Here is an 18049-nt window from a genome sequence, read left to right as displayed (position 1 = left end):
TGATGGAGACCACATTCTGACAGAAATCTTTCCAGAACCCCCTTTTCTGGCCTTCAAACAATCCCCCAGCCTTGCCAAGCTTATAATCAGAAGCAAGCTCCTCACAGACCAGGACACACCAACTCAATTCAACACCAGAACCTGTCAGAAAAAACAGATGCAAAACCTGCAGACATATCTCCACTGCTACAATGATCAATACCCCCCACAACACACCTTTCAAGATCCATGGGCACTACACAACACCTTGTGTACCTCCATCTAGTGCATGAGATGGCCCAACAACTCCTCTGTGGGTGAAACGAGACACTCTTGGATGAACTCACACAGAAAAATGATAAAAGACAAAAATACCATATCACCTGTGGATGAACACTTTTCACATAATGATCACTCCATATCTGACCTCTCAATCCTCAAACTCAAAGGAAACCTGAACATCATCTTCGAAAGATGAGACTGGGAACTTAAATTCATAACTCTGCTAGATTTAATACACTGGGTTTATGTAATTTGTAATCCACTAACCCCCCTTTTTTTGTCCCATGACTGCAGAGGTGTTAACTGCCTACTTCATTTTAAGTGGTCTCAGTTGTAATTGTTTGATGATAGCCAATATAGGTTCCAGTGTTGAGTGGTAGATGACAACAAGGAGTGTACAGTTGGTGGGGGGAATCTGTATTGAAGCAGGTTTTCTTGGAGATTTGGGTGGCTTGTTCCTTAATGCAATATACTTTTCTGGTGGAGTGTCCTTGTTGGGTGAAGGTGATTTTAAATGTGTTAATCATGATGGAAGCTCTGTCCTACATGTTGCAAATTCTTTACAAATTATTAAAGCTACCAACATCTTCCCCAGTTTCCCCTCCTTTGTATCAGACTCCTTCTTTTCTCTTTGTTTTGTGTCAAACCCATCCATTTTGCCTCATCTTCTGTCCATCCACCACTGAAACAAGCCAAAGCTTCAGTGGACAGTAGATTTGGAACCATTTGGGACCTACCAAGGCCATACTGAGACAGGGTGGACACTGTTATTTCCTTCTCTCTCTTGTGCTACCCAAGTCCTGCCGCCTTTTTAATAGGCATCATAAATATCTTCACAAATCATCATATTATACCAATTCAAGTTCACATTCCCTGCCTTGCTTAGTCTATTTTCTAGAAGCATCATCTGATGCCCAATGCGCTATACTATAGTTCAGCTTCTGCTCCACAACATTTGGGTATGTTCCCAGCCTATAATAGCATACTGTCATCTTTTCCTTTTATTAACTTCTATTTCCTTTACTCTTTATTTCTTGGGAATAAAAATTAATGAAAGCCATATGACTGAGATGTCAGTTTAACACGTCATTTCCACTCACTTGGTTCAAGGGACTTTCCATCTGGATTTGTGTCTTGGCCTCCCTTTTTTTTTCTCCTTATTTTATCATCTTTCTTCCCTTTTCTGGACTAAAAACATATATCATGTCTCACATAATGGACTATTGTGTCATTTCATATCCCTTCCTTGGTTTCCCATTGTCAGACTCTGCCCATGTCTATTGCATGCGAATGGCTCACTTTCCTTCATAACATCTTGCCTTGTTTTTTCCTTATTGTATGTATCTATTTGTCTCAGTCAGGACCTGAACCAAGGCCCACTGAAGTCAATGGAATGAATCCCTTTGATTTCAATAGGTGTTGGAACAGGCCCAAACTACCACCAACCCTTTTAAAAAGAAAAGAAAAGTAGACTTCCTCTAAATGATTGTACCTTGAATATTTACGAATTTCATTTTGTCTTTACAAAGTAGCCTTACTTCTTTCCCTTTATAGCAGTGGTGGATAACCTGCGGCACATCAAGGTAATCTGATTTTGGGCCATGAGACAATTTTCTGACGTTGACCATCTGCAGGTACGGCCCCCCACAGCTCCCAGTGGCCGGGAAGACCCCGGGTGGCCAGTGGGAGCTGTGGGGGGCCGTGCCAGCAGACAGTGAAGTCAGCAAAATGTCTCGTGGCCTACAATCAGATTACCCTGATGGGCTGCAGGTTGTCCACCACTGCTTTATAGCATACGATCATAAATCCAACAGAACAGTGTATACTGTAACTTAATTATATTGGACAATATTTGAAAATTCTGTGAAAAAATACAAACTTTTCCTTGTTACTTAGTCACCCTACTACAGTTCTAGTTTAGTGTGTGTTCTACATTCAAGTTTCACATAATGATATGTGAAACTGTCTCTGTCTCATGTTACTATTCATATTGTCTAGCTCAGTGGTTCCCAAACTTGTTTCGCCGCTTGTGCAGGGAAAGCCCCTGGCAGGCTGGGCTGGTTTGTTTACCTGCTGCGTCCGTGGGTTCAGCCGATCGCGGCTCCCAGTGGCTGCAGTTCGCTGCTCCAGGCCAATGTGGGCTGCAGGAAGCGGCAGCCAGTACATCCCTTGGCCACGCCACTTCCAGCAGCTCCCATTGGCCTGGAGCAGCGAACCGCGGCCAGTGGGAGCCGTGATCGGCTGAACCCGCGGACGCGGCACGTAAACAAACCGGCGCGGCCCGCCAGGGGCTTTCCCTGCATAAGCGGCGGAACAAGTTTGGGAACCACTGGTCTAGCTCCATCATAGATTTCATCGGGGCCTACTCTTCCTAATAATTTAATTGTAGCAGTCTCCATACTGAATATATTTCCAGTAGATAAAGTACAAAAAAGAATCCAGAATTTAAGCAATTGCATGTTTTAGTCAAGCTAATCTATCCATCTTTTTGCCATGAAAAGGTCCTTTTATCTCTGTTACATGGCAAGTAAGTGTCTTAAGAAATTATGCATATTTGTAAACGTTGGCCAGCTAATAAAGCATTTGTTTATATGGATTTTCTTCCACGTTATTTCAGATGTACCCATTTATAAATAAGAATTTTGCTGCATACAGTTTACAAACACTACAAGTAAAATGTATGTTTATACAGCAGAAAGTAAATGTAGTTATATTCGTCTTATTTAAACTGTAGCCTAACAAATCTGTTTACCACCTTTACAATAATTGGAAATAGAGACATTTGTCTATTGTGACTCATGTTTTCCATTCAGATTAGATCAATACAAATGCGGTATTGTTATCTGATGTAGTTTAGGAAGGACGTAAGCTTAGCTGCGAGCATTAATTTTGTATGGAAACCAAAAAGCAAGCTCTTGATATCAGTGCAAATACGTTCCTCTCAAACATTTTGTGATCTTTGTTTACAGTGCTAGGAATCATAGGAATAAAATATCAACAGCTGCTACCCTCCGACAGAAGAAAGCTTGAGCAAATGGTTGAGCTAGCCATCTGCAGATCTGAGTTTGGCAATTTTCATTATATGAAGAACAAGCAGTTTTTTTAAACAATTTTTAAGAGTACCTGAAAATACCCCGATATGCCGATCTTGAACTAGATATCAATGTACCATACTGTTCAGATTTGAAACTCTACCTGCACCAGTGTCTCTAGCTAACCGTATTATATTCCCATAGGCTTGACCTGCAGTTCTTTCTAAGCAGATCAGTTAAGGACTCTGTTAGAATAATGAAAGCTTGCCCCTTAGACTGAAAGTTCTTTGGGGCAGGGACTCTTTTTTTTTGTTCTGTGCTTGTACAGCACTTACTGTAAAGGGGACTAGGGCCACAACTAGAGCTCCTAGGTGCTGTGGGGCTACAAATAATAAATAATAGAAGCCTTGCACCTCACGTACCGCGGTAGATCCGTAATGAGGAAAAAACGGTGTCTTGAAGCAGTTGTTGAAGAAAGTTTTGAAAATTCACAGTTAATCCTAGGTGCCTCTATTGCAGCACTGCCCTTTTCGTTCCCCTCCACTGGAAACTGCATCACGTTAGAACACAACTTTAACTAATGAAATGTTAAAGACAATCGTCTGTCTCCGCTGCGTGCTCAGTTGTGTTTAACATTGTGCCAGTGAACATGAGTCCTCAAGGTCATTGTCTAACACAATGCAATTTGCCTGTGTAGATTAGTGTCTAGAACAGTGGGGCCAAAACTTTTCCTGTCACGCCCCCACCACCAATCATGGAATCTGTCCATGCCCCCCTCCACCCCATTACTGCACAGTTGGCTCAGCAGCAGAGCTGGGGGCAGAACTGGGGATGAGGCAGGAGCTAGGGCTAGAGGCAGAGAGGGAACGAGGGTAGAGCTGGCCTGGGTGCAGAGCAGGGGGCAGAGTGGACCTGCAGCTGGGGCCACAGCTGGGCTGGGGGTGGAGCAGAACTGCAGCTGGGGGAAGAGCTAGCGAGGGCTGGAGCAGAGCGGGAGGCGCTGCCTTCCTACCCCCCATGGGGGCTGGCCTGGGCCCCGCCCGAACATTGCTCCATGTCTTCCAGTTTGAGGACCACTGGTCTACAGTGAAGGTTGGGTCAGCATTTTTATTACAATCCCTTGTTTCAGGTTTAAGCTTAGGTTTTAGGCCAAACCTTGGCAAACAAGATTTTCAACCTAGGAGCAAATTTTTCCCCCAGTTGAAAAAGCAAATAGAACTGAAATAATGTTAATGTGAAAGGATACTACTGTGCTCTCTCACAGATAACTGAATTAATCAGACTGGGCAAGAGATGAGTATCTACAATAGCCTGGTTTAATTGCTTGTCAGATTCTGATAGACACAAAACAGCCCCAATATTGAGGATTAAAAAGCAGCAACTGCAGCTTGCATAGTTCATCAACTAAAAGGCTGCCAGAGACCACTGTGACCAAATTGTCTGATCTCCTGTATGATACAGACCATAAGATTTCCCTGAATTAATTCCTGTTCCTGCAATAAGTGTCGTCAGGAAAGATTTATACAAATTTATAGGCCACAATCTTTGGCTGCAGCTGGGGCAGAGGGGCCAAAGGTCTGGATCACCAGGGTTCAGCCATGCCTCCAGCCCTTAATGACTCTGCCCGAGCCAAAATCTACAGTGGAGTGTTGATCCCATGGCTGGCTATACTGGCTTTAGGGGTGTATTGCATCACTGGAATAATGCAAAGAAGATTTAGTGTGGATCAAAGAACTGGCCCAGGATGTTCAAATCTTGTACTTGGGTTCTCAAATCAGCCCGTAGGCACTGAAGTGGTAAGTTTAGTCACTAAGTGCCAGCCTGAGTGTTCAAACGTCTGAGTGTTTGGATGTCCTCTTTGAGTGCCCACATTTGCAAATTGGGCCCACACCATCTTCTTTTTTCAAATAAATTTTCTAGAAAATAGTCCATATGGTCCCTTCAGTTTTTAAGAGCTTCCTGTTGAAATTAATGAAGAGGTCTGCTTCAAATCAATAATATAATATGGCCCCTTATTACTATCGTAGAGTTAAACCACATTTTAAATTTATGTTTCCATTGATTTTAGTTTTATTCCACAATAAAAGAAGGAGGAAATGTCAACTAGCACACCAGAATTATTTACAAAGTATTTACTGAATCACCACTGTAATCACATTTCACAAGAAAACCGTCTTTAAAGACTTCTACTACACATTTGTTTGTAATTTGCTAGTTAAAGACATATAGAGTTTACATCCTAATAGACAAGAGGAAAACAAGATGTCTTGAATGTATCTGTTACACATAGATACTGGGATGCGTGGCTCCACAGAGACTAGTTACTATAAATCACTTTATCCATATTGTCCCATCATTCCAAAGATAGGACTCCAATTGATATCAGCAAAGCAGCACACACTCACACCATAGGCAGATTTCCTGTTAACACAGCTCTTCTACTGAACTATCGAGCCAGATATCCTACTGCCATGGCTACAGTCTTGGCCAACTCTGAGAGTCAAACTAGTGATGTTCAGAGCTAAGAGAATGATTCTCTCTGCACTTTGAGCTAAAGAACCAGCTTCTGTAACAGCGAGTTTAACAAACTCACATCCTCTGTGGATCAGGCACAGATGGGAACATGTAACACACACTGACCAGTGATTTACATTACCCCATTGATCTTATCCATACTTCCTAACTGAAGTTTATTGGCTTCCTAGGGGAAATAACCATTCTGCTCTTTTCAGCACTTCATTCCCAAATAGCAGCATTCTGTGGGCCCTCATTTGAAGGATATGGAATCAGATTCTGATCTCAGCAACACTAGTGTAAATCTGAAATAACTCCCTGACAATCAGTACAGTTAAACTAATGTCAACCCAGAGCAACTAAGAATAGAGTCTGGTCCGGGACCCCAAACAGCATGTTCATCAATAAAGGTATTTTTAAGTTTTGAAATGTATTTACGCCTACTTAAGAAGAGAAGCATATTTTTAAAAATACAGATGTTGACACCACATGTGTGAATAGGACATGTCTATCTCTATCCATATCTAATCTATCTATCTATATATATACACCGAGTAACCACAATGATTAATCTCATATCTTTAAAGAGGTTTCACAGTGAAAAGAAGACATCTAACAAGGCTTTCTCCTTGATTGATGAACCAGTTACACATCCATTGATTACTTAGGAGGACAGACAGATGGGTAGGTTGAGAAGTTACTAGCCGCAGAATTACCTACGTAGTATAAATTACCTGTGTGTCACCATAAATCGCATCTTTCCTGGAACTACCCATTTCCAAAGACCAAAATCCCAACCCTGTTTTTGCATTGAACCAATTGAATTTTTTGAAGTGTCATAAAAACAATACATTTAATTACATCTTCTATTTTGTTATAGTCATTAGAACCTTATCAAACTACTAACATCAAAAATATATATGTCAGAGACAGTCCACTTCTAAATCATTCATTAGCCAAAGTATTGTGCACTGTGCCGTCCTTTTTCTCTGTAACACTTGGCTGTGATTTTCAAATCTGATGAGGTGATTTACATACTCAAGCCTCAACTTAAATGGGAACTGTGTCTCTAAATCCCCTGGTAAGCTTTGTAAACGTCAGCCTTTGGGTTGGGTTTTGTTATTGTTGTTTGCGGGGGGTTGTTTTGTCTCATTCTGATTTGTGAGCCAGCTGTGTAAAGAAACTTGGCAGCTGGAAGTTATAGATTCCAGAATCTGGGATGAATCATTCTGACAGGAAAATCTTTCCATCAGCAAATCTTAGAATCATAGAATCATAGAATATCAGGGTTGGAAGGGACCCCAGAAGGTCATCTAGTCCAACCCCCTGCTCAAAGCAGGACCAATCCCCAACTAAATCATCCCAGCCAGCACTTTGTCAAGCCTGACCTTAAAAACCTCTAAGGAAGGAGATTCTACCACCTCCCTAGGTAACGCATTCCAGTGTTTCACCACCCTCTTAGTGAAAAAGTTTTTCCTAATATCCAATCTAAACCTCCCCCACTGCAACTTGAGACCATTACTCCTCGTTCTGTCATCTGCTACCATTGAGAACAGTCTAGAGCCATCCTCTTTGGAACCCCCTTTCAGATAGTTGAAAGCAGCTATCAAATCCCCCCTCATTCTTCTCTTCTGCAGGCTAAACAATCCCAGCTCCCTCAGCCTCTCCTCATAACTCATGTGTTCCAGTCCCCTAATCATTTTTGTTGCCCTTCGCTGGACTCTCTCCAATTTATCCACATCCTTCTTGAAGTGTGGGGCCCAAAACTGGACACAGTACTCCAGATGAGGCCTCACCAATGTCGAATAGAGGGGAACGATCACGTCCCTCGATCTGCTCGCTATGCCCCTACTTATACATCCCAAAATGCCATTGGCCTTCTTGGCAACAAGGGCACACTGCTGACTCATATCCAGCTTCTCATCCACTGTCACCCCTAGGTCCTTTTCCGCAGAACTGCTGCCTAGCCATTCGGGCCCTAGTCTGTAGCTGTGCATTGGGTTCTTCCGTCCTAAGTGCAGGACCCTGCACTTATCCTTATTGAACCCTGCTTTATTTATCTTCCCTGCTTTATCTGGCTTTTCTTACAAATACCCCCTGCATCAGATTGGACATCTTGCCGCTCTGTTATGCAACCCTTCTTCATTTAATTTTTACCCACAGTCACCCTGTAGAACATTTAGCAAGATGCTGCAGTTGGAAGTTGTTCTGCTGTAACTACAATTAAAATAGGTATTTTTTTCAAAGATCTTTGATCCAGTCCTACTGCCTGTTCTCCACCTGATGTCAAACGTTATGATGTCTTACTTATCTCCCTAGTAATTATTTGTGAGAGTACAAAGAGTTAAGATTCAGGTGAGGAAACTGACCTTATGTTTTGTTGAAATAAGTTATGCAGCAAACTAGAAATGCAAAGCCTCTAGCGAACATTTTAACATAAAAAAATTAGCTATATTACTTGCGAGAAAACTGATCACAGAATGATTGATCCAGCTAGCACTAGTTGGACAGTTTTACTAGCTTTTATAACATTAAGTTGTGGAAAGTGGATCATGTAAAGTTTGCCTGCCTAACAATGATTTCAGGCCAGAGCTGTAAAATGAAATACTCGATATAACTTGGGGTTGGTATTAATTGATTGCTTAATTACCTTAATTGTACACAAATTATTTAAAAAATCAATTGTAGGCTTTACACAATAAACATCTGCAACATTTAATTTATAGTAAATAATAAAAGCAGGAACCTAATCAGCAGTTCCTCTTTAAACAGAAAATATTACATTGGACTTAATATTACAGCTGTACAAATTATTTTAAAAGTAATCTGCTCAGTTGGACGAGTTTAATTTGACCAGGCCAAACTTTACATGTTGTTCATTACTTTGAGCAATTGCAGTCAGTGCAACTGTTAGTGTAATGCAAATGTAATGCTTGCACATAACAAATGCTCCCATTCTCAACTGGCTGATCAAAAATCTGGAGTCATCACCTTTCCCAGTTTCTCCATGATGACCCTAAGATGACAGTGTAATCAGTATGTGCACAAGGTAACTCAAAAGGAGCAGGTCTATGCACTGACATTAACCTGCTCTTTATTGCTTTTTGCCATAGGCAATATGTTAACTACAAGCCAAACCCAGATATCATTGTCACGTGGAGTTGCACCTTACTCTATAAGTAAGGCTAAGATTTTGTCACGGATATTTTTAGTAAAAGTAATGGACAGATCATGGGCAATAAAGAAAAATTCACAGAAGCCCATGACCTGTCTGTGACTTTTACTAAAAATATCGATGACAAAATAAGGAGCTCCACTGCAGAGTCCCCACACTGCCAGCAGTGGCTAGGCATCTGCGGGGTCTGCTCGGAGCTCCGGGGGCCCCCACCACCTGTGGGGGCTTGGAACTCTGGGGGGGGTCCCACACCAGCCATGATGGCAGGGAGCTCCAAGGGTACCCCACCGCCTAGGAGCTCCGGGGTTACCCCAATGCCCATCCATGGCGGCCGAGCGCTCCGGAGCTGCCTGCGCCCCCTCCCCCCGTCACCCAGGAGCTCCGGCCCACAGCGGCCAAGAGCTCTGGGGGTCCATGACTTCCGTGACCTCTGTGAAAAAATCATAGCCTTATCTATAAGTAATACATTTGCTTCAATGGGACTGTTTTGGAGTAAAGTAATAGCTGTTCAAGACAGAATTCTCACACACACACACATTGACTGGAAGGGTTGTGAAGTAGGTTGGTCGTGGTCATTCCTCATGGAACGTTTGGCTGCTGAATCGCAAGAAGTCCCAAATTTTGTAGAAGAGCTTGTCAGTCAATATGAGAGATAAACCCATGAGAGATATGCCACTGCAGCAATTCAGAGGGTTCACAGAAAAGCTAATTTTGGTCTGAGCAGAGCTGTTAAATTACAGTATGATGCTCCCAACATTTCAGACTAGCTCTTTCAAAGGATTTAGGTGTAAAAATGTGAATGGTCAATTAGCAATAAAGTTCTTTCTGTAAGGTGAGTATCCATCAATCGAGGGGATCTAAAAAAATGAAGTGCATTGGGATGGAAGATTTTTAGAATAGACTCCATGCTCAGAAATTCTATTTTTAAAATTGGCTCTCACTGGGATAGGGAGTCCAGGAACTCTTTCAGTGCTCATCTAATCTCTCTACCCATCTTTACAGTGGTATCTTAGGGTATGCGTGCTCCGTAACCGGAGGTGCGACTGCAGCGCATGTAAACATACCCAAACTAGCTTTGGTATAGTTAGCTTGAACAGCAATAAGCGATGAAGTCACGGCAGCATGGGAAGCCATTCAAGAACACACCCATGGTCCTGGATGTGCTTGAATAGTCCATGCTGCCACAGCTCCACTGATATTGTTATTCAAGCTAGCTAGATCCCAGCTGGCTCAGGTATGTCTACAAATCCTCTGAGTGCAGTGTAGACACACCCTTTGTCTTTATTACAATGTTAGGGCACCATTACAATGTTTTATCTGAAAAGCTATTTACAAGATACTGATGCAAAATTGCTTATTCAGAGGTCTTGTCCCAATAGTTTTGTAATACAGTAATATGGTTAAATGATTTTGAAAGAAACTTGAAAAAATAGTCGGAAGAATCAATATCTTGTTCTGCGTGGACAAGCACTGAGGGATCTCTAATCTGTAAGAAGTAAACAGGGCGCCAGTTTGTGTCTTGCTCAAACGATTAACCTAGTGAAATCTTACAGCTGAAATAAAAAGTAGAATATGGGACCTGTTGCTACCTGGTGAATGAAAATAACTATAAATACAACATTTTCCACAGAGTCTTTAATGCAAACTGTAGCCCAAAATAGTAGAGAAAAACAGGAAGATATTCCCAGGCTGCAGTGAAGACCACTTTTGTACCAACAACATAAAGAGACAGAGAGTCATAGATTTTAAGGTCAGAAGGGACCATCATGATTGTCTAGTCTCACCTCCTGCACAACGCAGGCCACAGAATCTCACCCACCCACTCCTGTAATAAACCCCTAACCTATGTCTGAGCTATTGAAGCGTACTTTAAAGACTTCAAGGTGTAGAGAATCCTTCAGCAAGTGACCCGTGCCCCACGCTGCAGAGGAAGGTGAAAAACCCCCAGGGCCTCTGCCAATCTGCCCTGGAGGAAAATTCCTTCCCAACCCCAAATATGGCGATCAGCTAAACCCTGACCATGTGGGCAAGACTCAACAGCCAGACACCCAGGAAAGAATTCTCTGTAGTAACTCAGATCCCACTCCATCTAACATCCCATTGGGCATATTTACCACACATAATCAAAGATCAATTAATTGCCAAAATTACGCTATCCCATCATACCATCCCCTCCATAAACTTATCAAGCTTAGTCTTGAAGCCAGATATGTCTTTTGCCCGCACTGCTCCCCTAGGAAGGCTGTTCCAGAACTTCACTCCTCTGATGGTTACAAACTTTTGTCTAATTTCAAGTCTAAACTTCCTGATTGCCAGTTTATATCCATTTGTTCTTGTATGCACATTGGTACTGAGCTTAAATAATTCCTCTCCCTCCCTGGAATTTATCCCTCTGATATACTTAGAGAGCAGTCATGTTTCCCCTCAGCCTTCTTTTGGTTAGGCTAAACAAGCCAAGCTCTTTGAGTCTCCTTTCGTAAGACAGGTTTTCCATTCCTCGGATCATCCTAGTAGCCCTTCTCTGTATCTGTTCCAGTTTGAATTCATCCATCTTAAAATGGGAGACCAGAACTGCACACAGTATTCCAGGTGAGGTCTCACCAGTGCCTTGTATAACGGCACTAACACCTCCTTATCTCTATTGGAAATACCTCACCTGATGCATCCCAAGACCGCATTAGCTTTTTTCACAGCCATATCACATTGGCGGCTCATAGCCATCCTGTGATCAACCAGTACTCCAAAGTCCTTCTCCTCCTCTGTTACTTCCAACTGATGAGTTCCCAATTTATAACAAAAATTCTTGTTATTAATCCCTAAATGCATGACCTTGTACTTTTCACTATTAAATTTCATCCTATTACTATTACTCCAGTTTACAAGGTCACCCTTAGGGGGCAGGATTAAAAAGAGAGAGGAGAGTTGGAGAAAATCTATTGAGGACAGTTGTGAACAGAGTCCGTAAATTAGGGAGGGAGGGAGGCAGTGGAGTTGTCTGATGATGGGAATGGTGTGGCTGTGCTTCTTGTCCACATGAGTAGCATTCTATGCCACACCCTCTGGCCAACTGAGCTCAGGGTGCTCGGCTTCTTCGTTTGGAAACTGTCATGAACTCATATTTGTATTATAGGCAGAGAGGCATGTGAAAGGTAAATGTCAACATTTACAAAATGCTTGTGTATGGTGAAAGGAAAGAGAAAGTCACACATACGGATGGTTATTTATGCAGCGCTGCTCATAGCACTTCATGTGTACACACAATGAACAACAAGGGCCCAGCTCCAAGCATTCAAAAGTTAAGACTCAGGCCCCCAAATATCTTGAGATTGGCTTAAAATAACAACTTTAATAATGGATAGAACTTTGCAGTTCCTTGTCTTTGTTTCCTGGTTTCTGGGTCTTTAGGCTACACTCGCTTCACATTGCCAAGCTTTTCTATGCAGCCATGAGGGGTAGAAACTTGCATTGTGTTTTTAAATGGATGCTGAGATTCTCATATAATTTCTTGCTTCCAGCAGCTTTAAGAAAACCACCAAATATTATGAGACCCACAATAAACTCACGAGAGTTGGCAACACTGTGAGTGGCAGTGGTTGATGTCTTAATTTATTGTGTGATCTGTCTCAGGCAGATCACACAGTGAATGAAGACATCAACCACCACCACTCTTCTAGCATTTCAAAGTTAAAGTGAATGTAGAGTTCTGAAAGGTGCCAGATGGGAAGTAGAGGGAAAGGAAGTCCTCTCCACTAGAGAAATAAAACTAGTAAAACCTGGCCAGTGGCTTTGCAAACTTCTTCATACTGTTTGCCCCTTGATCCCCAAGGTTTGCCTACCATTTGGGAGCCAATTATGATGAGCTGTTGGTGCCTGTCTACTACAGATAAATAACTGGGAACATTTCACATGGATCACTGAATAGCCATCCAGTGAGTGCCCCTTTTGGCCACTGTCAGCTTAATCCAAATTGAAGCTGGTGACCTACCTTACTAGGTAGTCACATGTTCCCTATTACAGACACAGAACTGAGGCCAGACACTCAGTGAGGCTGACACACTAGGGTCAGATTTTTTTTTAAGAGTTTATCAGCCAATAGGCTATGCACTTTTGAAAATCTGGCTCCGAAGTGATGTGCCCAAGGACACACAAATAGTTTATAGCACAACCAGGAATTGAACCCACATCTGCTGAATTTCAGTACAGTGCCTTTACCAAAAGACCATCCTTCCTCCCTTGAGGGGAAAGGCTCCATAACCTGCATTATCTGTCCCCTTAATCCTCTAGCTCTTGTTTTACCTTTACTAATTATCATGTACATAGTGCTCTGAAGGTCCCAGGCAGTTAAGTAAGCCACATTGTTTAGACAAGTCCCTGACCCTAAGAGCCTATCACTTCTGTATTTCAGGGTTTTGCACAGCAACTCTCACCATGGTATCTAAGCTGCTGGACAATTTTTTAATTTTTTTTTTTAAAGATGAGGCATGAAGTTGGAGAGCAGACTTTTCACTTCTGACTGTTCATGGGCATTTTACATGAATAAGCAAACAAAGGGTGGAAGTATTATCTCCTGTTCTCTTCTAATGGTTTCCCATTCACTCTTTCCACAGGTAAATGGAAAAGATTTATCGAAAGCAACACATGACCAGGCAGTGGAAGCATTCAAAACAGCCAAAGAGCCCATCGTTGTACAGGTCCTGAGGAGAACCCCACGCGCTAAGATCTTCAGTCCTTCTCATGAGTCTCATCTGGTAGATATGGGCACCCAGACCGATATAACCTTTGAACACATCATGGCTCTAACCAGGATGGGATCCCCTCCTCCACCAGTCTCAGTACTAGATCCATACCTCTTACCTGAGGAGTAAGTAACAGTTTTTTGTAAAGCACTAGAAAACCACTGTGTTTCTTAACCTAAGAACCACATTAAGGACAAGATTTTGAACCCTTCACACACACGGATGAGCAGTTACTCACATGAGTAGTCCCACTGAGTTCACAATCAGGCCCTATAAATCATTTTTGTTTGTAGTTGTTTTAAAGGAAAAGGCTAATGTTGCTTGTAATTCCCCTCACTACCTCTTTGGGTTGCTTATGTTTTAACTTTATTTTTTATGGCTGCCATAAATTGCATACTGCTAAGAGCAGCTGCATTCTGTTCCGGTGTATTAATTACTTTATTATAACCCTGAAGCAATGTTACTCACATAAATTATATTTTAGGACTGAAATTACTTACCAGTGCTATCAAGGATGTTTTAGAATCAAAATGTAATTATTGTTAATGGTAGTTCGATGCTTTTGTACTTACAAATAAAAAACTATAATTACTTTCAGACACACATGCACCCCACCCCACACACATTGTTTGAAGGGGAAACAGTTCCCCATAGAATCCATGCTAATTGTCACCACTCAATCCACATTTGCCTCTGGTGAGGCATAGAAGATACAAAAGCTTCTAAAGATGTCAACTGTTGTGCATTATGGACCAAATTCTAGTTAGTTCATAGCATGCGGCTGTAACTTCCTTTAAATGAGTGCACGTATATTGTACAAAGCAGTGTTAATGTGCACCCTTTATTCTGGCTATACAGTGTAGGAGTCCGTGGAGAGATATGAACAGCAAACTTAGGGCTTGTCTACACTTAAAGCGTGGCAGCAGCACAGCTGCGTTGCTGTAGCAATTAGTGAAGGTGCTACCGACGCCAACGGAAGAGCTTCTCCTGTTGATATAAGTACTCCGCCTCCCAAAGAGGAGGTAGCTACGTCGACAGAAGCCCTCCTGTCTACATAGTGCTGTCTGCACCAGGGGTTAGGTCGGAATAACTACGGATTTTCCACACCCCCTGAGCGACGTAGTTTTACCAACATAAGTTCCTAGTATAAGACCAGGCAGGCTGTGAGCGTAAACATAAGAAAAAATCCCATTGTGCCCTCCCAGACTCCTTTCAGAGGGTTCCTGTAAAGGAGAAACCTAGAGCAGGAATGGACATCAATGCTGTACTGCTCCTTGTGGGTTTTGCGGCATGTGAGCATGCACAAACTGAGCCAGAAATTGGTTGCGTGTCCATAAGTGCATGGTGTTCCGAATGTTTCATTGTTGGGCATTTTTTTCTATTAACTATTTGAAAGGGGGGGTTCAATTAAGAAGTCACTGCCTTGCCTCCCTGTTCCCAGCCCACATTTTAGTGCTGCGTTGAGGGCTAGTTTTCAGGCTCTCTGACAGTCAACTGGCAGTGAAGTTTAGAGCATTCTGGAGGGGATGCTCTTCTTCTTCTTAGCTAAGTTACGTTACGTTCCATAGAAATATACCCGGGGGTTGATGGTAATGCCATTGCAGTCTCTGAGGAGACCTCTGCCTGAATTCCCAGCTGCTAGGCAAGCACTGTAATGCAACAACTACACCATAAACGTGGTAAAGAAGAGGAATTCATGAGAGAAGTCATTTAGGTTACAACATGCCTGCATAACAGCAGGCCCATCAGTAAGATTGATCCTAACTCTGCCACTCACACATGAGATATTGATTAGAACTCTGGACATCATCAGTGGCCTGGTTTTGAGCCGCAGCTGAACAACTGTGCATGCAAAACTCATATTCAGACGTAAAAGGGCTTGTTCCTGCAAAGAGGCACTTAAATACCCCACTAACCCAACTGTGCATGCAAATGAAGAGTTTTGCAGATGCAAATGGTTTTCATGCTTTTTTTTCCTGGGTACAAGAAGTGTAAAAATGATCCTTTATATTTAACGTCTCTTGCTGCCTGTTTCCATGTCCACTGAAATCAGTGTGACCCTTGAAGAACAACCCCGACATCAGCAAAATAGCAGATACTGCTTTTAAATGGCCTCTCACTTACATAGAAACGTGCATCTAGTTAACAAGGAATCAAATGGAGTTCACTTCAATCTTAGAAGTAAATAAAGGTGCTTCATATTCATTGGCGATCACCAAAGCATTATACTGCTGAAAATCCCCAAAGTGCGAATAGTGCAGCTGTCTGAGGGGAGCTGGAATTTAAAAACAACGTGCCAATAATGATTGGCAATTTAAAGAGGGTGGAGTGTGTTTAAATTGCTAACCATTAAACACACCCCATTGTGTTTCAATTGCCAATCACTAATAGCCTATTGTTTTAATCCTCAATAACTGAGGACCAAATAATGATTATAATAATACTTAGCAATTTGATAGCATTTTACATCTTCAAAGAAAAGTACAAATATTAACTAAGATGACAAAGGTAGTTTCACCTCTGCATACATGGGCTGCAATCCAACTCAGTTTATAAATAAAAACAAGCCTAGCAGTCTCATCATACTCCCTGAAGAACATTTGTCCATATCACAAAACAGCAGTAATCACACAGCTGAGAACAATTGGAAGTGTCTGCTTAGCAGAAACCAGGAGAAGAAACAGTAGGGGTGTTGCAAGCAAGAGCCAAACTGCATTTGCAAAACTGTGAGAGCCTCCAGTATTCTTGGCTGTATCCAGTTGATCTCTGCCTTTGTGCTAACCTTTCACACTCCAGCTATTCTTGTGCAAAGTTGTCAAAGTTCTGATCTCCATAATCTCATATATATTACATCTTTTCCTCAAACTGCATGCTTCTAATCCCTTTTCAGCTAGATTCACTCTGACCTCTTTGGCAAGTTACTTAAACCTCTTTGTGCCTCCATATCCCCATCTGTATAACTGCACCCCTCAGAAATATTGCATATCTTAATATATCCAAAGCACTTGGACATTCTTTGATGAAAGGTGCTACTCAGATGTGAAGTATATGTGCGCTATAAGATCTTTTCTGAAAACCGTAGCACTTTTGCAGCCCCAGGTTTTCATTCAGAAATTCTGAAGAATCATCTTATGCATGTGACATTCTGCCAATCTATCAGCAGAGTGATAGTTTCATTTATCGTACAATTTCATCCTAGTTTTACCAGTTCATCATGCAGCCCCCTTCTCACCTCAGCAACTCCTTTTTGGTTTATGGGATTGGCTTTGCGTTTGGGAGGGAAAGGTCACAAATTTTAAATTTACAATTATAAAACATTTTCGGGGTCTTTTACTTCCGTCTTTGTATTCATCATGTTTAAGGTGCACTGCAGGTTTTATATTCGTGTAGTTTTCATTTGGTGTATTTATTATTATAAACAGTGCACTCTACCCCATACTTGTTTGTCTGATTGTAAGTCTGTCATGTTAGTGATGACCTGCCATGAGACTGAGATGGATCAATATGCTAATTAGCACAGGGCATGATATCCTAAAACATACTTTGTTCTTCCAGTCATTCATCGGTGCATGAATACTATGACCCAAATGACTACATGGGAAGCATTCATCAAGAAATGGACAGAGACGAGTTAGAATTAGAGGTATTTAATAACTATTCACAAAAATGTAAAATTCAAAACGTTTTATATATTGTCATGTGTCATGGTCTTCTTATTTAGCATTTAACTACAATTACACATGTATAATGTCAAAAGACATTTTTAACAATTATGCATAAGCATATTTCTCTCCAGTTACTCCGTAGGTAGTAAACATTAAAGCTTATACAACTATGTCGTGTAATGATGAGCTAGATCCTCAGCTGGTGTAAACTGACATTGTTCCTTTGGAACTATACTGATGTACAGTACCTGAGGATCTGGCCATATGAAATTACATATTTATTACATGCAAAAAACAATATGATTTGGTAGGTGGAACATGTACCACAAATTCATAATAGATTATTTTTACACTTCAGCGTTTCAGTAGTATTACTTGTTTTCTAAATATCCATGGGATTGGAAACAAAGATTGCTAGTCTTAATCATGTAAAGCTATTTTAAAATTGTAAGAGGAGATCAAAGAAAATATCTCAAATTCCGAAGCTGTTTTTCCTCTCTCATAACTGAAAAGTTACAGCAGTAGATGTACAGAATCATAGACATTAAAAGCAGAACAGACATCTGAGCGCATCTAAATCCCTCTTCCTGCTAATGCAAAATTTCTGTTGTATCCAGTCAATTTTAAAATGTCTTAAAGCAATGGAACTTCCAACACTTCCATTGT

At 41.5% G+C, this 18049-nt stretch overlaps 1 protein-coding gene across 1 annotated transcript in view; it reads left to right on the top strand.

Annotated features, from left to right (window-relative positions):
- The window catches only part of PDZRN3 (PDZ domain containing ring finger 3), a 202920-nt gene that overhangs the window by 167097 nt on the left and 17774 nt on the right, over positions 1 to 18049 (top strand). Inside the window, exons 4-5 of the mRNA XM_073351133.1 lie at positions 13590 to 13843; positions 17274 to 17361. Coding sequence (XP_073207234.1) covers positions 13590 to 13843; positions 17274 to 17361 — 342 coding nt within the window. The remainder of the gene's footprint in view (positions 1 to 13589; positions 13844 to 17273; positions 17362 to 18049) is intronic.

This window comes from Lepidochelys kempii, chromosome 7 (genome assembly GCF_965140265.1).
Source record: "Lepidochelys kempii isolate rLepKem1 chromosome 7, rLepKem1.hap2, whole genome shotgun sequence".
Taxonomy (NCBI): domain Eukaryota; kingdom Metazoa; phylum Chordata; order Testudines; family Cheloniidae; genus Lepidochelys; species Lepidochelys kempii.
This window is presented reverse-complemented; position numbering and strand designations above follow the sequence as displayed.